General features: G+C 39.4%; 1 protein-coding gene across 3 annotated transcripts in view; it reads right to left on the reverse strand.

Moving 5' to 3' along the window:
• Positions 1-6843: 6843 nt before the first annotated feature.
• Positions 6844-21958, reverse strand: part of ETV1 (ETS variant transcription factor 1) — a 66352-nt gene continuing 51237 nt past the window's right edge. For all 3 annotated transcript variants that reach the window (XM_065666230.1, XM_065666231.1, XM_065666232.1), the window contains exons 10-13: positions 19947-20015; positions 16723-16892; positions 12330-12431; positions 6844-9734 (exon numbers count right to left, since the gene is read on the reverse strand). In XM_065666230.1, the coding sequence (XP_065522302.1) occupies positions 9513-9734; positions 12330-12431; positions 16723-16892; positions 19947-20015 (563 nt within the window). In that variant the 3' untranslated portion in view covers positions 6844-9512. The remainder of the gene's footprint in view (positions 9735-12329; positions 12432-16722; positions 16893-19946; positions 20016-21958) is intronic.

Raw genomic sequence — 21958 nt, forward strand, 5'->3', positions numbered from 1 at the left:
TACAACTGATATAAATGCATGAAGTCACCTAAGGTTTAAAGCAAGAGCCCAAGTCTGATGAAATTAGGATATGTACTGCTTAACGTTATCTGTTGAGGATGGAACTTAGGGCATTATTGAATACATTATTGATAGAGTTAGAGGCAATATGAGAAGGGAAAGACATTCATTAGTGTGGGTTGTTTTTTTTCTCTCCTTATTTTGAGGGGTCCTGAGTCCTGCTTCAACCATATGTGTAACTAAACAGCTTAGCTTACTATATGCAAAAATGCCACACAGAAAATGTGATGAGATGTTAGGCATTAAGTGGCAGGGGTACAAAATGAGTACTACTAATTGGTCAAATTTTGCTTTTGGTGGGATTTTTTGTTTCTTCTTTTCTGACAGACACGCAGTCCCGAGCTAAACACAAATGCAGCGATGTTTCTCTTCTCCCTTTAAAAATAACTCCGACCCCAATGTCAGCAGCTTATCAATCACGAGCAAGTTGACAATAGCTCTTTGTAAAGGGTATGTTTGTTACCAAGGAAAACAAATTCTACAGGCAAAGGATTCCAGGTTCAAATGTACAGATTTAGTGTAAAAACTCACAAACTTCTTAAGCCAGTTGTGTTACGTTCTTTTTAGTTCAATCACAGGAGCCAAACAAAATGCAGGATACAGAACTCTACATTGTGCCACCAGAACTTTGTGTCTTCATTTCAAATCTTACTGACTTCCAGGTGATACCGAAATCACCTGTAGCCAAAGGTGTATCCATCCATCCCAGGATAGACCAGCATCAGTGCTTAGAGCGTATGGGAAGAGGGTGACTCTGACATGTTCTCCGAAGGTCTGGCATTCTCTGTATTAGGGACTTCCTGATTTGGAGAGTTCAGCTTCATCATCCTAGTCAAGAATGATTGTTGGCCATTTATTCCATGGATTTGTCTAAGCAATTTTTCTTAATTTGTTTAAGACTTGTGCCGCCCAAAATAGCTTACATCAGTACGTTTCACAAATAAATCCTTGTGCTATGTGATGAACTACTTCCTTAAGGTTCTCTAAATGCCTCAACTGCCCTTTTTTTTACCTATTGCCCTCCAATAAATTCCTCTTATGAGACTCAGTAGATTTTTATTCCTTATTTTTCTTCTTCAAACAATTCATGATGTTATAGACCTTGATTTTATTCCTTCTCCACTATCTGTCCCAAGCTGAATACTTTAAAGTTTCTGCTAATACTGCCATTTGTAAGCCTTGCTTATTCTTATGACATTTCTCATTATCTTTCTGGGTCTCATGTAACTTTTGATGTGGGGATCAAGTGGTCAAATGGGCAAGAGAAGGTTACATGGCATGTAGAGCTGCTCTCCTGGCATTTAGCTGGCATAAAGTATTAACAAGTTAAACTGAGGTTCAAAGACTGGTTTTGCCACAGCCAAGCTACATCACTTACACAAGGCTAGATTATGGTCATAGAAACTACTGAGTTTAATAGATTGCAAAGTTCCAGGAACTGACCTTTCCTTATGTGGCACTGCTTCTTCAGCCATTAAGGCTAGAATCACAAAGAAACTTTCTGTACAATGAAGTAGAGCATTAGAATGTTTAAAAGATAACTTGTTACTGGGCAGAATATTCCCCTATGTATTAGGGAGAATTAAACATGCAAAAAAAAAAAAAAAAAAAATCATGACAGCTTGAATGCTGAGTAGGCACATGCATGCACTGCATGAAGCTATTGGTCCTTTTTTGGGTGTAGGCATCTATTCTGGGCTCCAAGGAAACGCTTTACTGCCTCAACTCTTATGAACTCCCTCCTTCACTGTCACACTGAAACTCTAAAATGGTAATACAGAGAAGTTCTTCATATTATTTCTCTGTAGATGCAGATCTAGGTTTTCACCCATTTTGTCTCTCCCACAATCCATTCCCACAGGAAGCACCGAAGCCCTGGTTCAGCAGACCAAAACTTTTGAAAGATTCTGTGGAGGCCCTTAGATATCCTAAATTCTTGCAGCTGGGCTCATAGAGCCTTGTAGTATGGAGCAGAGCAGCAGCTGAAATTACTTTGTAAGACTAGCCTTTGTGGCTAAATCCGCAATGTAGCTTGAAGCTTAGTGCACTGCTTAAGACTTGGAAATGTCCACAAGATCTTTGTGAACAGCTGGGAAGGCAGCCTGACCCCACAAATCCCAGCCACCTTTGCACAGACCAGTGCTGAACCACTTTCAGCAGGGATTCCAGTCTGTAGCAGGGCTACAGTCTACCAGCACTGGTCACAAAAGATCAGTGTGAGGATTAAAGGGCTGTATAGAGCTTCAGCAGAGAGCTTTATACAAAAGTTGAATGAGTTGTCTAGATCAGTAGAATTCAGAAGACATATTTTTGTTTAATTTCATCTTTTATTATTAGTCTCATGCTATGGCCCAGGTCTTGATCACTTGTATAGCTTTCTAAATAATGTAACAAGTAAAAAAAGTGTCCTGTGCATATACCACACTAGACAGGCATACACATTACTAAGTACAGGCCACAGACTCTATTAGCATAAAGCTACTTAGCTGACTTCAAGGAAACAAAGCTGATTTACACCAACTCACAAGCTGACCAATTATCCTGTAAGGTATTCTTTCTTTTTTTTGTGTATATGCATGTGTTTTGTTCTTTGTTGTGTTTTTTTTTAATATGGTGGGACAATAAAGTCACTGCATTTATAGCCCAGAACACTCTCTGCATATTCCACTATCTTATTTGCTCTGTTAACAGTCACCAAACACTGGGCAGATGGTTTTACTAAATTATCAAAATCACTCCAAAGACAGTTCTGATATCCCTGTCCTTGGGGATATACTACCAGGGCCAAACATAGCCCTTGTGTGGCTCTGTTAGCCTAACATATTTGGCCCACTGACCACAAAGAGCGCTGCCTCCAATTACCTCCTCTCTCCTGTTCTTATCTCCGTTTACTGACTCTGTGCTTATCTTAGTCCCTTCCTTATCTAAAACACTGCAATCTTCCAAGTCCCCTAATGCAGTTCATGCTACGACTCCTGTTGTCATCTAACATTATTGCCCCTTTCTGCATTTTACTTTCCCTCTTCCTTTTCCTGGAGCACTCCCAGAAGCACTGGGATCTTACAAAAATTACTGCTGTTTACAGAGTTTATTACTTTCCATCATTTCTTGTGATTCTCCTGCAGCATGTCTTTCAAACAATTATCTGATTTACTATATCGGTCGTATAACCTCCTCCTTCCTGTACTAATCAGTTCTGGATTAGCTAGTTGGTAGGGCCAGATTGCCCTGACAGACTTTTTCCCATCTCTGTGCCTCGTCCAGGCATGCTGGGATCACGCTCTCTCTGGCTTTCTATGTGCACGCAGAGCTCCTCGCCAGGTCTTCCAGGGCAGGTTCATCCCAGCCGGCCAGGCAGCAGCCTTAACTGCGTATTTCAGCAAACGTCTCAAGATCTGCAGAGCTGGCACCTCTGCAAAAACACCTCCTTCTGCCTCTATTTAGGTCGTGTAGCCATATGCCATTCCCCATGCAAAGCTTTTGCTGAAAGCCACCATAGAGAGCCCTTTGCAGTTCATCTCTAACACTCAGCTATCTATACCTAAGCTTCTACAAAGTGCCACTGTACTAACAAACAAGAACGCTGCTCACTAAAATATCGTGGGTGAGTGAAGAATTGGTTTAAACTATCTCCAGATAGAGCAGCTGGGTCCCATTACAGAGGGGAGGAGGAAAGAAAACAGTGAAACCTCTTCTACTCTTTTTACGGTAACAGCAAGAACTGCCATAGCCTGCACTGTGGATGACGCAGCAAAAATGCTACTTTGGAGCTCAGGTGTCTACCCTGTTACCTGGAGTACATAGAGGTATTTCTTTTAAATCAAAACAAGTAACTGTTACTCAGAAACTAACAAAGATACAAACAAAACAAAACATAACCAAAAATTACAAAGCTGTAATTACCTCTCTAGCATGCAACCAAAAAGCATGGACATGAACAGAAGAGCTTTTTGCAAGAGCAAAGACACAAACCTATGGCTTCCCAGACCCAAATGCTTGATTGCGACCCTGCCTCAGGGGTACCTTCCTGTAGCCTCTACCGTCAGCAGGAAGCTCATTTAAAAAAAAGAAAGAACTTAAGGGTATGCTGTGTATATTTGAGGTCAGTCCAACGAAAGTATGTATTAATGAGAATACTGCAGAAGTATTAAAGACCAGATACATTTCCAGGGTCAATAACACTACAGTTCTGAAGAACATGATGTATGGATATCTTCTAGGAGTTTAGTTATCCCTTCTTTTGGTGACGTTTGCTGTGTCATTTTCACTCAAAAATAGTTCTTTGGGAAAATGTCAGCGAGACTCTTCATAGGCATTTTCACATCATTACATAAGAAGATGGCACAGATATTTCCTTCCCACAGAAATTATATTGGTATTTCAAGGGGGAAACCAATATTTCAATCTCCTGGAGTAAAAGATGAAGTTAACTTCACCTGCCTACGCAGTTATGAAAGCTGGGCAGTAAGGTACAGCACTTTGCTGATGCATTTATGATTCTTAGAGATATGACAGGCATCCTTTGAGAAATCTTGTAGTTCTAAAATCATACAATCACAAAACGTTTTGGGTTGAAGGACCTTAAAGCTCATCTAATTCCAACCCCCTGCCATGTGCATGGACACCTTCCACTAGATCAGGTTGCTCAAAGCCCTGTCCAACCTGGCCTTGAACACTGCCAGGGATGGGGCAGTCACAACTTCTCTGGGCAACCTGTACATAGGTTCACAGTTCACCACCCTCGTAGTGAAGATTTTTTTTGTAACGTCTAATCTGAATCTACCCTCTTTCAGGTTAAAGCCATTCCCTCTTGTGCTATCACATACCCTTGTAGAAAGTCCCTCTCCAGCCTTCTTGTAGGCCCCCTTTAGTCACTGAAAAGCTGCTCCAGGGTCTCCTGGAACCTTCTCTTCTCCAGACTGAACAACCCCAGTTCTCTCAGCCTGTCTTCATAGAAGAGGTGCTCCAGCCCTCTGATCATCTTCATGGCCCTCCTCTGGGAATCCTGCTGCTTTACCAGAGATTATCACTCCTGTAGTGGAAGCAACAGAAGACTGTAGATCCCTCTTCTCTAAGAGAACAAGAAGGCCCAGGCTCAGTAACGTTATTGCAGATGCTCCAATTCTCAGCCTGGAATCTTAGCAAAACAGGGGACTTAAAAGTTCAGTTTCTGAGGCACAGGCACCTGCTTCCTCCTTTCCAAGCAGAGCAGCCTCTGATTAAAAAAATAAAAAAAAAAAAACCACACACACAACCAAAAAAAACCCCAAACAGCCAGGTAAGAGAACTGAAGAACTGATCTCCTAGGCTCTTAACACTAGATCCAAGTGGGGTACTTCGGAGTGATGATTCTTAGAATGTAAGATACCATATTAATTTAGACTCCCAAAACATCTTTCACAGAGATTATTTGTAGAAGTCCTCAGTGCTATTAATGTCAACACTGAGTACGGCTGCTCATGGGTGCTGTTAGCTGTAGTACATGAACTGAAGCTAACACCCTTCAGAAGGAAAGTACAGCCATTAACAATTCAAAGATTTCCTCATCTTTTGCACACATTGGTCTCTTTCCTGCTATTAAAAACATTCCCCCCCCCCAAAAAAAAACCAAACCACCACCCCCCAAAAAAAAAACACCCAAAAAACCAAGCAAACAAAACCCAACAAAAAATAACCCAATAAAAAAAGAAATGTGAACAAGGCAGAAATATATATTAGATTATGTTGTCTCTGTGAAAATGGATTTACAGCCCAAACCAGGGAGGGCAATAAAATGCTAAGCGCTAATCCCTGGGGAATAGTCCCAGGTATCAGAAAATGCCAAAGACAAAAAGATTCTGAGCAAAGGCCTCTCTGCAGGGAATTAGTAAAGAAAACAACCTTCAACGTTGCTGCATCCCAGTTTTCCCTAGTTACCACAGCAGGCAGATTTGGTCTGACAAGCCTTCCAGAGAATACAATGCTAACATGTAGTTGGCATGTGGGGAAGCTAGACTGGTGTGACCTTGGAGAGAAAAGCCTTATGGCTCTCTTGCCATAAAGCAAAATTTGTGCGTTGCCCAAAACCTGTAATCTTAACTCTCCCAAACAGATTCTGAGGGGATCTGCCAAGTCCTTATCTAATTTCACTTCCATTCAGCTACTGGTGCAACTGGACTGTCTAAGCAGAGGGAACATGAGCACTGATAGCTGTACCACAGTGCATACGTCTTGCATGATGCCTCCTGGATTTGCTTCACAGTGGTAGTAACCTGGGTTGCTCACTGCTCTGACCAGCAGAAAGACATATATGCAAACACACATAAGCCACCTCCATTACAGCTCCTCCTAAAAACAGAGGTGAAGGCTGTATCTTCCCTTCACTTGCAGCACGGCTTGAAAACAAACCAAAAAAACCCAATCCAACCAACCAAAAGAAAACCCAGCATCCACACCCCAGCCCCAAACACCCCATTTTCAAATTCGGTAGGATATTAAAATGTCCTGTGAAAACGTGTACGTGGTCTTACTACAAATCAATCTTTCTCTAAATGTACATAGACTATCCTCCTCCCTTTTGTCAGTCAAATACATCCTTTGGCAATCTAATTCCTGGCTATAATTCGTATATACATGCACATGAATTGTACATATTCCTCACTTCTCTTTTTTTGGGGGGGGTTACATTTTGCAGGAAGCCATTCTAGACACTGGGAACAAACCACCATCTCCTCTTGCAAAAGCAAAACCTTACTGCAGGGGCCTCTCCAGTCCAAATAGTCAGGAATCCAATACACAACAATCTTGCAGAAATCAGCTGCCAGATTTATTATTCTACCTGAAAACCCCAAACAAACAAAACAAAAAAACCCCAAACAAACAAAAAAGTGGAATAAAAACAGACTTTAAATAAACCTTTTAGGTACATTTTAAAAAGGGTTAATCAGTTCATTGAAAGACTTTTGTATCTTCTGCTGAGAGATCATGTAATGTTGGTCTGATTGCTTGCTTTGTTCAGTGAGTCACTACCATATACAGATATATATATATTTCTTCTTAAATATTACACATTTGATGCTTTTTTTTTGGTTTTTTTTCTTTTTTTCCTTTTTTTTTTTTTTTCTTTTTTACCCAACCCCTTTCTCAAATACCCACATCCTGCCACAGGCAAGAGGCGCTCCACACTGACATTGAAGAGCCAAAACCAATCCAAGGATTTTTCATCAAAGCATGTTTCATTTGAACCTTATTTCAACGGAAACCACATCGTTTTAAACAATCTTACTCAACCTTTTCCCTTCTCTTTTTGCTAATTCTGCAATTTCAGACTTCTGATTCTGGGTTAATCACTGAAAATTTAAGTGCCACTGAGACTTACGGATGACGGAATTAGGTGACATATTAAGGCATATATACACTCCCATAAAATATGTTGTCTTATGGATCTGAGTAAATTAAATACCTACCCAAATGTTTTTTATGCACCTGTGGTTTCTAGTGACCATTACTTCTTTAATTTTAATTAACTGCATATTAAAATACTCATAGCTTAACTGGTGTCTTAACTGACAGAGGATGGAAAATTAACCCACCACCTAGGACTGTCTTTGAAATCTATTCATTATGATGTAAATTATTCTCGTTGTTTTATAGCTATGCATTCATTTTCCTCCAGCTTCTTGGGAATATTGGAAAATGAAGTACTCCATGTAACACCTATTAAAATTTCACCAAGCAAAAAAAGAAATCAAGATCTTACCCCCTTTCCCTCCCTTCAAACTAGGAAATATTATATTTCAGAAAAGGTGCTCATAAATAGTTAAAACTCTCAGGTTTTTATCAGGGCTTTTTTTTTTTTCTTTTCATTCTACATATATAATAGTACATGTGGAGTGTGAACAAGATTACCCCCTCCAAAAAAATAAAATAATTTGAAGAAAAAATAACAAGAAAAAAAACCCTCAAAATTTAAATTGTCTTCTGAGCATATCTGATCACATTTACGTTTAGTGTCCAAAACAAGTTGATTGGTAACATCAGTGCCAGCACTACAACGTCATACAGCGACTTCATGGTTATTGTTTGACAGTTCATCTAAGCTTCCGTTCCACCAAAAATTACAAAAGGTTCTGCAGAGCTTTCCTTAGCAAGCTGAAGCTTACTACTCATTTGTGGATGCGCATAAAAGCTGCTTATAGCACAGCTATGGCGTAAGCTATTTTCTAAGCAATAAATGGTTCAAGTCATCTATTTTGTCCTGAAATGCTACCTGTAGTTACAGCATTGCTTATAAATGGTCATAATAAATTCAGCATCAAAGAGAATATTACAGAAAAAGACAGCAGCAGAAGCATTAGCAGTATCTAGTATTTATATATGTTATCAACATAACACAGCAGTAAAAGGTTTAAATGCATATTAATGGGTACCATGTCTAAAAATTACTAAAGTACCTATTTAGTGTATTGGATATTTTTCTCAAGGAGTGCTTGCTGTGTCTAAACAGCATAATTAGATATGTGACTTAGTACAGTTAATTCCTATTGATTAAATAACTTATTTATGTACCAGAGGAAATGGAAGGATAGAAAATGTTTTCTCCCTCCCAATCATGATCCTGTATTTAATGCTGACATGATCATCAGAAAGCCTATCACATGTAATTATTACCCTCAAATGGATCTTGAAAGGTCTAAGCCATAGCATAGTCCATACATATAGCAACATGGCACCAGATATGGCATGCGGCTTCAAGTCTGAAGTCACAGATTTTGCTGCTTGGTCACTGTACTTACGGCCACTTAGTCATTAAATAAGAGTTGTTTGGGGTCATACAACTTTTCTAGGAGTCCGTGAAAAAAAAAAAAAAAAGGAAAAATAAAAGAAAACATAACAACAAAAAAGGGGGGAAAAAAAAGAAAAACTCTTGAGACAGATGTTGTTTTCAGAGGCAAGGTGCAAGGTCTGCCACTGTAAGCTTCTAAATTAAATGCTGTGGTATATGCTTTGCTTCTCTTTTATAACTGCAGAAAGACAATTAAGAAAGGCAAGAAACAAATGCCCTAGGCATGCTGTGCTGATATCATCATCAAGTGGTTATTTTGCACAATGAGAATTAACTGTACTATGGATACCCAGAGAGAAAATGTACAATATCTTATGCTGATAGGAAACAAAACAGACATGATATAGCTTTTTTGTACTTAAAACTTGTATGTTCCCTTCCCAAACTTAAGTAAAAAGCAAACCCACCCTTTTCCTCCTGTTACATAGTATAACATTTAGGTTCCAACCCTCCGCTTTCAAATAAAGTGCGCTGTCCATGGCAGACCATAGGAGTAATGCAACAGGAAAAGCCCCTTTTAGTGTACTATTTAAAAAACAAACTGAAGTCGATTTAGCTTTCCTCTGGGTCTTGTGAAAGAGGAGAAGCCTAAGGGAGGGGGGAAACATCCCCTTCACTGTCACTGTTGTTAATAGACATAGCCTTCGTTATAAGGGTGGGTGTTGCAGCAGCCACCGTCCTGCATGTAGACCATGCTCTCGTCAAAGTGGGAGAGAGGCACAGTGTCCTCCTCATTGATGTGGCGCTCCATGTCAGTCTTCAGTAAGGGGCGCTGGTTGTCTGGAAAAGCCATGGAGAAAAGCGCTTCAGGGTCGCAAACAAACTTGTATACGTATCTTTCTCCAGCCACCTGAGGACAAAAGAAGGGAGAAAAAGGTGTAGCGTAAGACCTCGTGGTTTTAGAACTCCAAGTTAAACAGTGTTGTGAAGAACCCACTTTCATTATGCAATTAATAAGGCGCCAGCATAACTGGTAAGGCAATGACCTAGTAAGACAACAGGGAGCTGCAGAAGCAGACTGCAGGGTGCTCTTGATTTTGCCACACGTGATATCCTGTTGGAAGATGGACTAGGTATTCTAATTCTAAACACTTGTTTGCAATCATTTCCTCTACTTAACCACAAATGGAACTGTTCTTACTGGAAAATGTAAACAAATTGTCACTATAGTGGCAAAATAAAATGACTAAGTCCAACACACTGTGCAAAGTGGAAAAAAGAATCACACTGCATGATAGAGATCTGAATTTCACTTTACATAGATTGATTCATACTTACGTATAAAAGCACTTAAGTTATAGTGCATGCTGATTGTACAGGGACAGTGTAAGCAAATACGTAGGCTAATATGTACTTAGCAATTGCTCATGCAAAGCTGGGACATTTGGATTTGCTTACAGAGGCACAATTTGCCCAAGGATCCTACAGTTTCCCTTATTCAGAAATAGCACCAAATGTCTGTGCTCCATCTTCCTGAAAGCTAACCATGATAAAAACAATACAGGTCTTATAAAAAAAAAACCAAACCAAACCAAACAAACAAAAAACCCCAAAACAACAACAACAACAACAACAACAAACCAAACAAAAACTAAACCTGCATGCTCATGGTTTATCAAAATTATTTTAAAATAAAGGTTATATTGTCTGCTTCTTGCAATTCTAGCTAGCACAGCATTGGAAGCGAGTGAATGAAGGTGGCAGAAGTGCTGCAAACTTAAATCTATCCTTATTGGTGCAAAACAGTCTGAAGCACCTCCTCAAATTTTCAGCTAATTTAGTCTACAAATAATGTAAAGTTTTAGTACAGGCTTTATCTGAAGTAGAATATTTTTTAACAAAGGCATGTCAGCAAGCTTGACAAACTGATGGCTGCACTCAGAAACTGGGCATTTGCATCACCTGTTGTCACTTCTAAACTTAAAAGGGGAAATATGCGCATATAAACCTTGCAGTAAAGAAACCCACTGTGAATCTACAACCATCATTACTTTCTACCATACACTAATTGGCCAGATAGGATGAACCCAGGGCAAACCTCAAGCATTGCTATGTTAGAAGAATAAGCATCCAAACTACCTTTTAAAATGTGTGGTTAATACATTCATGTAGATAGTAAGGTAGTTTAAGAAGTAGTAAGCTAGGTGTCAGAAGAATTTGTAAACTTTCCATATGGAATGAATGCGTGGGTTGGGAAGCATTGTCAGCCTTATGGTATTCCCATCCCCACATTTTTCAGCTTCTTTCACTCTGCTACTTATTCTTCCCTCTATGCTACCTTTAAACTGTGCTCACACAACTACGCAGCTGAGCTGTAATGTGCTACTAGGAACCCCTCTGCCTGAACACTGCCCAGCAAAATCAAGCATTTCTGCTTCTCCTGACCAGACCCAGTCTCCAGTCCATTTTACAGAGACTCAATGCAGTTATGTGACACACAAAAATGGATGGGGGGGCTGTGCAACTGAAGTACCATAATCAGTACCAGGCCAGACTGTTGTTCAAGTTGACTCCTGGATAGTGAAAAAGGAGAGCACTACAACGACTCCATAATCAAAGCAAAAAAAAAAAAAAAAAAAAAGTAACAGGCAATTCCAAATGAAGACTTCACAAAACCTACAGGAAAAATTACTCAGTAACTCGAGCAGAGACCATTGTTTCCATTCAGGGCAAATGGCAAGTTCAAACATGCTATTCATCATGGGTCACAAAACTAATCTGAAAAGATATGGATCAAGCACAAGGTGTTCATTATGCTCTTTGATCACACCTGCCAGTTTTGTAGATGCAGCAGAGAGGTCTCTCCTATTGATTTCTCAATCTACATAGTACTACACAGCAAGATTTACATACATGTATGTAAACAACATACATACATGTAAATCAGCAAGCCTCAGTAGGACAGGTTGAATACTGTCAGCAAGACCAGATTGTTACACATAAATTATTGTTAAATATTTCTCATAGTTCAGCCTATTATAAAATATTAAATTCCACTTAAAAATGGTATTATTATAACAAAATTGGTAAAATATTAAAGTATTTGGTATGTTAATAGGTATCATTTTTCTCCCCTATCTTGCACTTACCAAAGTACCCAAGTGCTGGGCAGCTAATTTAGATCTGCAAAAGATTATTTATACCATACTCTACTGTTTCTCTTTCCCAGGTGTCAGGAAGCTCTTTTGGATATTTCTGAGTATCGCCTCTTTCCCTGTAATCATTTCATGCATTGTGTGAACTAAAACCACAGACATTTTTTATACATAAAAAAAAAAAAAAAAATCTTGATGAATATCCTGGACCTGGTAAGTAAAAAAACCTCACTGTTTGCCTAAACAGATGGAAAACCTGCATAAGCAGTGAGGTTACAAGTACTCCTAATAAACTGAGTTGTGGATTAACATGCAACACTGGTGAAATTTAATACAAATTAGCTACTCACCTTTTGCATGATTCCCTTTTCATAATAATAGCGAAGTGATCGGCTAAGTTTATCATAGTTCATAGCTGGCCTATTTTTCTGAATCCCCCAGCGACGTGCAACCTGCCACAAAAATGGATTAGCATTGATTCATTAAATGCATTTAACAAGCAGATCTTATAATCAGATACTTTAGTTGGGGATGGAAGAAGGGGAACCCTGCAGGTGCAAGGAATAAACACAAGAGAAAAGGTTGCCATGACCTGAATTTCCCATGTACTACTATGCTTTTTAACTGGACAGAGAGTCATCCACTAAACTTGAAGCAGACTTACTTATTTGTAAATATGGTAGAGGATTCGGGGGCGGGTGGGGTGGATGTTGTGCTTGTGTTTTAATAGAGAAAACCAATGAGAAAATAAAGCCATATAAAGAGATTATAGACAAAAAGTATTTACCAAGTTCCACCAGAAAACTTTCATGAAAGATGTAATCTGTTCTTATGGTTGATACTGTGGGCAATTTTACCATTCCTGTGATTTCCTTGCTGTCAGAAGACCAAGTTACACGAAACACACATGCATACACACTTAGTTCATGAACTAATACAGACTGTACTTGGAATGACAGCAATAGTGAGACTAATAGGAGATGAAAGTCTAATGCCAACTCCCAGTCTTAAATATTACTTTGGCAAAGAAAGTGATTTACCACAGGAGGTGGGGTAATCACTCAGAAGAACTATATGGTAGTATGAAAAATGGGATAGAAACTTCATAGTTGCAGCTGTATAATTTCCCTTAAAAAATAAGAAAAGGGAGCTGCAAACAATTCCTGAAGCCACTCCATAGAGAACAACATGACTTAAGATTTCTACTTGCCTTTACACTTCCTGTTTTCTCACCAAAGGTAGTTTTGGACAAAGAGATCTTTGGTTTCAAGAGCTTAACTGCTTATTCCCCACCTGAAACTAGAATTGGCTGTTGGTGACATTTCAGTTCTTGGCTGTACAAATTACTATCACGTCACCAGAGGGAAAAAGAAGTCAGAGCTGATGAACTCTTTAAAGCACATTTTATAAAAATGTTTGAGGTGCATATGCATAGAGCTCTGGAAAAAGGAGAGAATAGCCAGCAGCTTCTCTGCAGAGTGCTCTACAAAACCTTCCCACAGGTGTCTGGAGCCCTTTGATGCAAACCACACACAACATGCAGCACTGAGAATTGAAGGGGACTAAATAACAACAGCAAAATCCATGACTTTGATCTCCATCTGGACAATAATTTTTAAAATTTCTTTTGAAAGCATTATTTCCTTCCAGTGGTGCAGCTTTTCAGGTTTATGTACATTATTAAGGCCCTGCTAACTCCAGCTATGCTATAGCTGTACTGAAACATACCTCAAATCCTGTCAATTTATTCCAGCTGTAGATTTGGCCTAGATGCATAACCTTGATTTGCCTACTCATCTTTATAACATATGCCTACATCACTCTTTGTTCATCCTACCAAGGTTTTTTTTCTATATTAATCAGAGTCCTAGAAGTCCACAACATGACAGGCTTGCATGATAAATCAATAAACAGCAAAGACAACTAACAACAAAATAATGGTTTAGAATATGTGATATTGTGTGGTATCTTGACATCCCTAAATAAGCAAGCAGGTCCAGAAACAGTTTTCATAAGCAAGTCTTCCTATCCCTGAACAGCACAGAGTAAGACTTCATAAATGCTGTGGAAGGCCTTTAGGTTTCTAGCCTTCCATCCCACCTTCCTGCTGAAGGTTGCTGTCCCTGTGAAAAAGCAGCATAAGTGGACCTAATTTTTAGCTCCACAGTCTGCAGTTACCTACTTTCTGAATGAACTATGGTGCTCAAGGAGATGATACATATTCATTTTTGTTGTCACCCTTTCTACAAGGGCACATACCTCCAGAAAGGGACGGGATGGAAAGGTCATGTCATTAACATCCTAACCTGCCACAGCTGAACCAACAGCTCTTTGACTTCCCTTCAACTTACACCCGGCAACCAACTGAAGTGAGCAACTTCCTGCTGGCTATTCTTATTTTAATTGACAGTTGCTGTCAGATCCATGACATTCACATGAAAACAACTTAAGTCCTTTTGTACTCTCTAAGAACATACAGAAGTGAGGCAAGTTTCAAGTAGTCTGCCTCCTCCAGATCTTGGATGCAGTGCTGCTCAGAAACACAAAGCAACTGCTACAAAGTCAAAGAAGCAGATGATCTGGCTAACATAAATCAGAATATTCAGCTCTTCAGGGAATTACACAATAAGGAAACCTTAGGGGTTTGTTTTGATACTTTCCATTCCTGAGCTAATAAAATCTATAAAGTTTTTGCACCATCTGCTGGAAACCATTTTTCAATGAAATTCTTCATTCTTGAAAAACTTTGAACATACGTTACAGACAAAACAAAAATGGTAAAAAAATACTGAGAAGGGGGTAAAATTAGATACCTCATTCACCAAGCTCACACAAACGCCTTTCCAAAGATTTCAGTTTGTTCTGGGCCTTGTCACATGACTAAGAAGACCATGGAGGATGCTAAGTCTGCAGTCTTGCCAGCAAAGTATTGGTAGGAATTCAACTAAGACTGTTCTGTGGTTAAATCCTCAGCTGCACAACGCCAGGATCTGCCACAGTGAATATCACTAGCACCGGGGATGCACAAATGAGAGCCAGCACACAGGTGCTTCCAGGAACCTCCCTTCTGGTAAACCATGTCAGGAAGGAAATGGCCATCAGTCCTGTTGCCATTCCCAACTACTGTATCATCCCTTTAGGGCTGTTGGCACATGATGTAACTTAAAGGCAAGAAAGATTTCAGACTGCTTATGCCAGCAAATGGATGGCAAACAGAAATAGGTGGTAGAACACACAAGTAGCCTTACACCCCCTAACATTCCTACTCAGCTCTAGCTCAGAGGGGATCCTGAAAGACAATTTGCTGCAGTCTCCTCTATTACCCAAACCTGTCCAAGGTGCAAAAAACTAAACCAGGATGATACTACTTTTTGACAACCCTAATCAAATTATCCAAATCAGTATTACAATGAAATTCACACATACATGCTTTTCCAATAGTTTCCATGGCTGTTTAGATCACAGGATAGATAATGTAATGTTACCTAGTCCAAAAAAGCTTATGTAATAAAATGTGCAATTTATTCCTGTTCATCATACAAGTGAAGTAACTCATACTTCAGCAAATGCTCATGAATACAAGTGATTTTAGCGAGTCCTTCATGGTTCAGGAGAGCTGTGCATGTGCATGACTGTTTGCAAGCCTAGGATCTAAGCATGCACTAAACAACCTAAGGATACAGATATGCAGGAAGACTGAAGAAGACTCTAAAAAGAGGAGAGTTTATATAATTTTTATGGGATTTTACTGCCTGACAATCTTAATCTCCTACAAGTTCCACGTTCCCACAATTTCGCATTGAAAAATATTTGGTGTTGAAAGACTATTCAGGGACAAGTCGTCAAAGGATTTTGGAACACGGCTATTCATGATGTGGTTCTGATAAATCCAGGCCCCACAATTTATGCCGAGTATTTTGTAACTCCAGCACTTGCAGTATTTTTATTATTTTGTGGGACCAGGAATCAAGTTTATGCTTAACCACGACTCCGTCCTAACTGAGTACCTCCCTTGTCAGTCCTTTCCATCTGTCCTGGGTTTACCAGTAGCCGTTTCCTCCTTAGTAACTGGTGCAAGCTCTGTGTTTTGACTTCCAGCCTGGGAACAGAGCTGATAACACCGATTGTTTTCAATTGTTGCTAAGTAATGTTTATTCTGGCCAAGGACTTCGTGAATCTCATGCTCTGCTGGGGATGAGGGGAGGCTGGGAGGAAGCAGAGACAGGACACCTGACCTAAGCTAGCCAAGGAGGTATTCCATACCACAGTGCGTCACGCCCAGGGAGGTAACTGGGAGTTACCCGGAAGGGCATGGTCTCTCTTCAGGGGGGTTGAACTTGTTCGGCGGTGGTATCATATTCTCTTCTCTTGTTATTTTCTCTTATCAATATTATCATTGGTGGTAGCAGCAGTGATTTGTGTTATACCTTAGTTACTGGGCTGTTCTTATCTCAACCCGTGGGAGTTACATTCTCTTGATTCTCCTCCCCATCCCTCCGGGAGCGGGGAGGGTCAGGGGGGGGTGGGGCGGGGAGGAAAGAAAGAGGGAGAAAAAGAAAAGGGGGGGGGGGAGTGAGTGAACGAGCTTTTGTGGTTGGGTTTAAACCACAACACCATCATCACCCTTCCAAAGTGCTACCGAAGCAAAATATTGAAGAAAAACAAGGCCTAAGTCCGAAGGAGCACTATTACATTTGCAGGATCAGGCAGTGGATGCCAGGGCATGCTGCCTAGCTAACTTACCTCCTCTGGCTCAATCAGCTTGAATTCCATGCCTCGGCCAGTCCATGCTATGAAGTGAGAGTTTGATGGGTCATCAAGAAGAGCTACCAAGAACTGCCACAGCTGAAGCGAGCCTCGCCGTTGATATGTAGGTCCCTCACGGTACATTCCTGGCTCCTGTTTGACATCACCTATACAGAATAGCAACAACGTTCCATGAGCAATGCACAAAATGCATCAGCACTCTGATCATCAGATAAACCAGCAAAGCGATCAGTGGGGTTAATAAAACAAGAGAGAAAGGATTTTTATTACCCAGACACCCACAAATGCAACATTCTCCTACCTGCTGTCAAACACTCTTAAAATAACATTTGAATACCAAAAAGTACCTGAATTCAGTCATGATTTATGGAAGTCTCCCTAAGCCTATCCCTATTTATTTCAGATACATGCAAGTCTTGCCTGCAAACCGTTTTGCAACATCCTCTATCTGTAAGGGCACGAACTATTTTTGTAAGCAACTCTGATGTCTTAAAAACCGTGTTTGTGTACTACACTTTGCACAAGCCCCAGTTTTGGAAATGTAATGTATGCCTCATAAAGCTGCAAAACACTATTGAGAGAAATTTCTTTTGCATGCAAACGCTTCTAAGGAAAATTTGATGAAGTATTTGACTTGGACTTAAACAGCATGCGCTTTATGTATAGGCATGCAAATCCTTCAGATATGCGAGTTCCTCTGTGGCATACTGGACTTGCATATAAGCACACGTTACTTTTACTCGTATCTACATACTAGATTACTATTCATCCTGAAAAGCAGCAAGTAAATTTTTCTAAAATTTCAAGTTCAGAGGAAGCTTTAAAAAAAAAAACCCATATTCTGCTAGCTGTTCCACAAACTGCCAATGAAAAACAATAATTCTACATCCATACTGTGTCTCTGTTTTTGAATCATATTCATACTAAATAACTCACGCAAACAAAAACCAGCTGAAAAGTCTGATGCTGAAGCAGAGAGTACTTGTTTTTTCTACACACTTTGACAGCAATTCATGATATGCTGGTACACCCCCTCATTTCAACTATAAGAACCGCAACAACCCCCCAATAAGCAGCGTGACTTGTCCAATACAGAATGCCACGACTTCACATTTGACCACAACATTAGAATGCTCTGATGGCCATTACGGCACAGCTTCATGTAGTGAAAGAAAGAATAATAATATTAAAAATGGAGCACTTCCTTTTGTAATCAGGAAAGAAAATTGAGTCAATAGCTGTGGAAAACTAATAAATCAACACTAAGCTTTGTGGTTTATGTTAGGCTCAAGTTCCAGTCCTGAAAGGCCTTCTTCAAGGACAGAATTTTTTTAATGATAGCTGAGCAATGCACAAATAACAAGTGCTGTATATTACAGAGGATCAGATTCTTTGCCTGTGCTGATCTTTGATTTCAAATGAAGCAGCTGAGAATCTGCTTCTGAAACATCAAGACTACTCCTGAGCTTCTTCCACTTTTGCTTTACTGGCCAAAACATGACAATACATCTGCTATTTTTTCCTCAAAAGTCCTCTTGCTACTAGTATAAACAACTATTTGTAACACAGTATCTGTCTTCTAGAGTACAAGGTGTTCTCTCAATGGACTGTCATAGAAGCCAGCAGCAGACTACTTACTTTGCAAGCATTCAGATATTTCCAAACATTCTTTACTTTATTTTTATTGCTTTTCCATTTTCATTCCCTTCCCTGTACAAAACCCAAACAAACAAAAAGGATTTTCAAGACAGACATAGACAAATGCTACTCCTGCAGAGTTTTAACTTCTTGCAGTACAAAATCTGATCCCATTCCCATAAATGTAAATATGAATTTTCCACTGGTACTGAAAAAAGATTGGGTCCACATTCATTTCTGGGGGAGGAAAAAAAGCTGACACGATGTGCTTTAAAAAGGAAAACTAAAAACTAAAACAAAACCAACATACATCCCAAAGCCAGAGTATAAAGTAGACATTCAGTAAAACACCGTTTCAGTGAATGTGTCAATCCAGTGACAACATAATACCGGATTGAGCAATCTTCAGTTAGGTATAGAGTTATTTAAAATCCTTTATTTATTTCTTGCTATTCCTTTGCTATTCTTGTAACCCTGAAATGCAGATGGTATCTCCGTTTGAGGAATGTGTAATTCTTCAGCTTACTTTCATTTTGGAGTCTTCCATTCTTCAGCAAACACAACAAATGCTGCTAGACACACAGCAGTTTTTTAACCCATATAAGTGATTCTCAGGGAAAACCAAACAAAATAAAGCAGGACAAAAACCCCAAGAGTTTTCCAGCCATACTTTTAGCTATGGTCAGAGAGCTGTTCACAAGTTTATCAGAAAGTATCTAATATTTCCTGCTAAAATAAATAAAGTTGGACAGATAAACACTAAAAAGAAGCCAATCTATCAAATTTAAGTAACTGGTCTCCAAATTACTTCCCAAAGTTGCAGACTAACAGAGTCACTGGCAAGAAATACTGAGTCCATCTACTTTGTCTATAATGAAATATTTCTGAAATCTACTGAGTTACACAAGGAAACTGATTTTACATCAGAGCAACTGAGGGTAACTTGGACCATTTATTTTAATTGACCTCAGAATCCCTCTTAAAAAAAAATTAAAAATCTGTTGTAATGGGTAGTATTGTGAAAAGATCATTGATTTGTTATCAATCCCACTGAAAAATAGAACACTAGTACAATGTTTAACCTAGCGCAAATACACTGACACAAACACAAAAATGCCCTATACACTCACTCCCCACTATTCATCACTTCACAGTGAGAGAAGAGGCTTAATCCTCAGTAAAACCAAAGCTGCTTCTTTCTGTGATGTTTTGTTAATTGTAAGAACAGCTTTCATTAAATCTCAAACAAGTGGTATGTGATCATCAATGCAATGGAAATCCTGCTATTACTTCACAACAGCGCAGGAACTGAGCTCCTCTGCCACAACTCTGGATATAGCATCTTTCACTGGCAAAAGTCGAACAACATCCTATTGAAGGGAAGACTTTGGTTTCCAGAGACAAAGGTCAGCTTTGGTTGGGCGCACTGCAAATGGTGTGTTAAGGAATCCTAAACTGGAATGTTACCAAGGTTTTTTGATCAGCAACAGAGAAAAGTCCCTCATCTCTTCCTTTTTCATCTCCCCACACAAGAAAAAGAGAGAGAGATGTGTCATACATACCATCAAACTTCTCTGGAACAACGCAAGTGTCATCATAAAACTGTCTAGGTCCTTTTTCATACATACAGCCTGTAAGTTAAAGAAAGAGAGGTGTTTATATAAAAGATACATGGAGAAAGAAATCACAGGCTTAATGCCAGGGGGAACAGTAAGTCATAGAGGAATCAGATTAATATCCCGCATCCTTTACACACCGCCCAATCGCAACATTTTGGCCACAGTACAGGGGTATTTAATTAATGTGCACATTCCCAAAAGACTGTTAATCTCCACCTGCAAAAATGAGAAAGCACCCATTTTTCTCTTTGATTTATTCCAAAATGTTTGTTTCGTTTCCTGTTTGAACTAGCATGGCTTTGACTTTAAACCATTAGTTCCTGCTGGTCTTCTCCCTGCAAGACTAAAAAAGTCCTACTTGGTATTTCCTCCTCTCACTCACAGAAGTCACACCCTGTCTCAATGTTTATTCCAATTAAGATTACTCTGTAAAATTTAATTTGTTGTTAAAAGACACTCTCTACAACCCTGCATTCTTTCTAGCACTCTCTTCAGTACACACTCTCACTTTCCAGTATTATTTTAACGGTTTGGTCAACCACAACTGTACTGCATGCGAGTTTTCAGCCTCATCAGTGCTACTTAGCAAGACAAAACACCTCCTCCTGTCCTGCCACCCTATGACCCTCCTTTTGGCTGTGCAAATATTACAGAAGGCTTTTCTGCCATATGGTTGCAATAGCAAGACTAGGAGGAGGAGGCCCATCTCAAAATCATTTTTTCCAGTACACTGTTTCCTGGTTCCACAGGCCTGGTCTACATACAAGCATATTAAAAAACCATTTTGTTTAATGTGCCCAGATTACCAAATAATTCAAACTGCTTTGTGTGACTGCCCTGTCCTGCCCGTTATTTACCACTCTGCCTATCTCTGTGCCATAAAGTTATCTATTAACTTTGTTCCCTATCTTTACTGAAAATGCTGAATAGCAACACTCCTGATATCAATTCCTACAGAACTATAATAGAAACAATCCATTCAGAGATGATTGCCCAGTGACAGCCACTTTTAGATCTGTCAGTTGGCCAGGTCTTAATGTATTTAATGTGTACTTTATTGATACTGTTTTGTGCTAACTTCTTAATCAGAATGTAATGCAGTGGCAAACTGAATGCCATAAAAAGTCTAAGTATATGATACAAGTATCTTTATCAATCAAATGTTTAATCTCAGCAAAGAGTAGAATCAGATCTGACATGACCTTTATTCTATAAAATCATGTTGACTGATCTCCAAATACAAAACCCAAATATTTATCAAGCATCACTGCTTTTTCTACGTCATTCATAACATTTTTACCACCACCTATGAGTGCATAACATGGCTAAGATAGGGGAAAAACAATCTGTGTTGTGATTAAAACTCAAATCTGTTCACCTTAGACCTGCAGTTTGTGTATCTTTCCCTGATGTCTTTCACCTCCCTTATCAAACTTCTATACTTCATGTAATTTCATACACCAAGACTGTTAGAAACTTCCATCCCCTGTTTCACCCTCCTTGTTAAACACTACTTTGTATTTTTATTACTGCCTTTATTCCACCCGAGAAGCAGTTGGGCTTTTAGCCAGATCTGTTATCTTTCCAGTTGTGAATGAAGTCTTACTAGAGAACTCTGATTCATACATCTGCCTGAATTCTCATAAATCTGAAAACCAATTCCCCTCATGTTTGTGAAATTTGCCCCACGGAAGAAAAACAAACAAACCTTAAACAAGCAAACAAAAAATCCTATATTGGCAAGAGATATACACCCAAGCAGGGGATTGGAGGGTCCCACTTCTCTTTCACTAGTTATTTTTAATTAGTTCTGTTGGCCTTCTGATTTTTAATACATATAAAGCGCTGCGCTTTTAACTCAGAATTATTAATTCTGACAATGGTCTCAGCTCTGCCCTACTGAAGTCATTGAGAGTTTTGATATGTATCACATGGCTGTACAATTTGGGCCTAAG

The sequence above is a fragment of the Lathamus discolor genome, chromosome 2 (assembly GCF_037157495.1).
Source record: "Lathamus discolor isolate bLatDis1 chromosome 2, bLatDis1.hap1, whole genome shotgun sequence".
NCBI classification, from domain to species: Eukaryota; Metazoa; Chordata; class Aves; order Psittaciformes; family Psittacidae; genus Lathamus; species Lathamus discolor.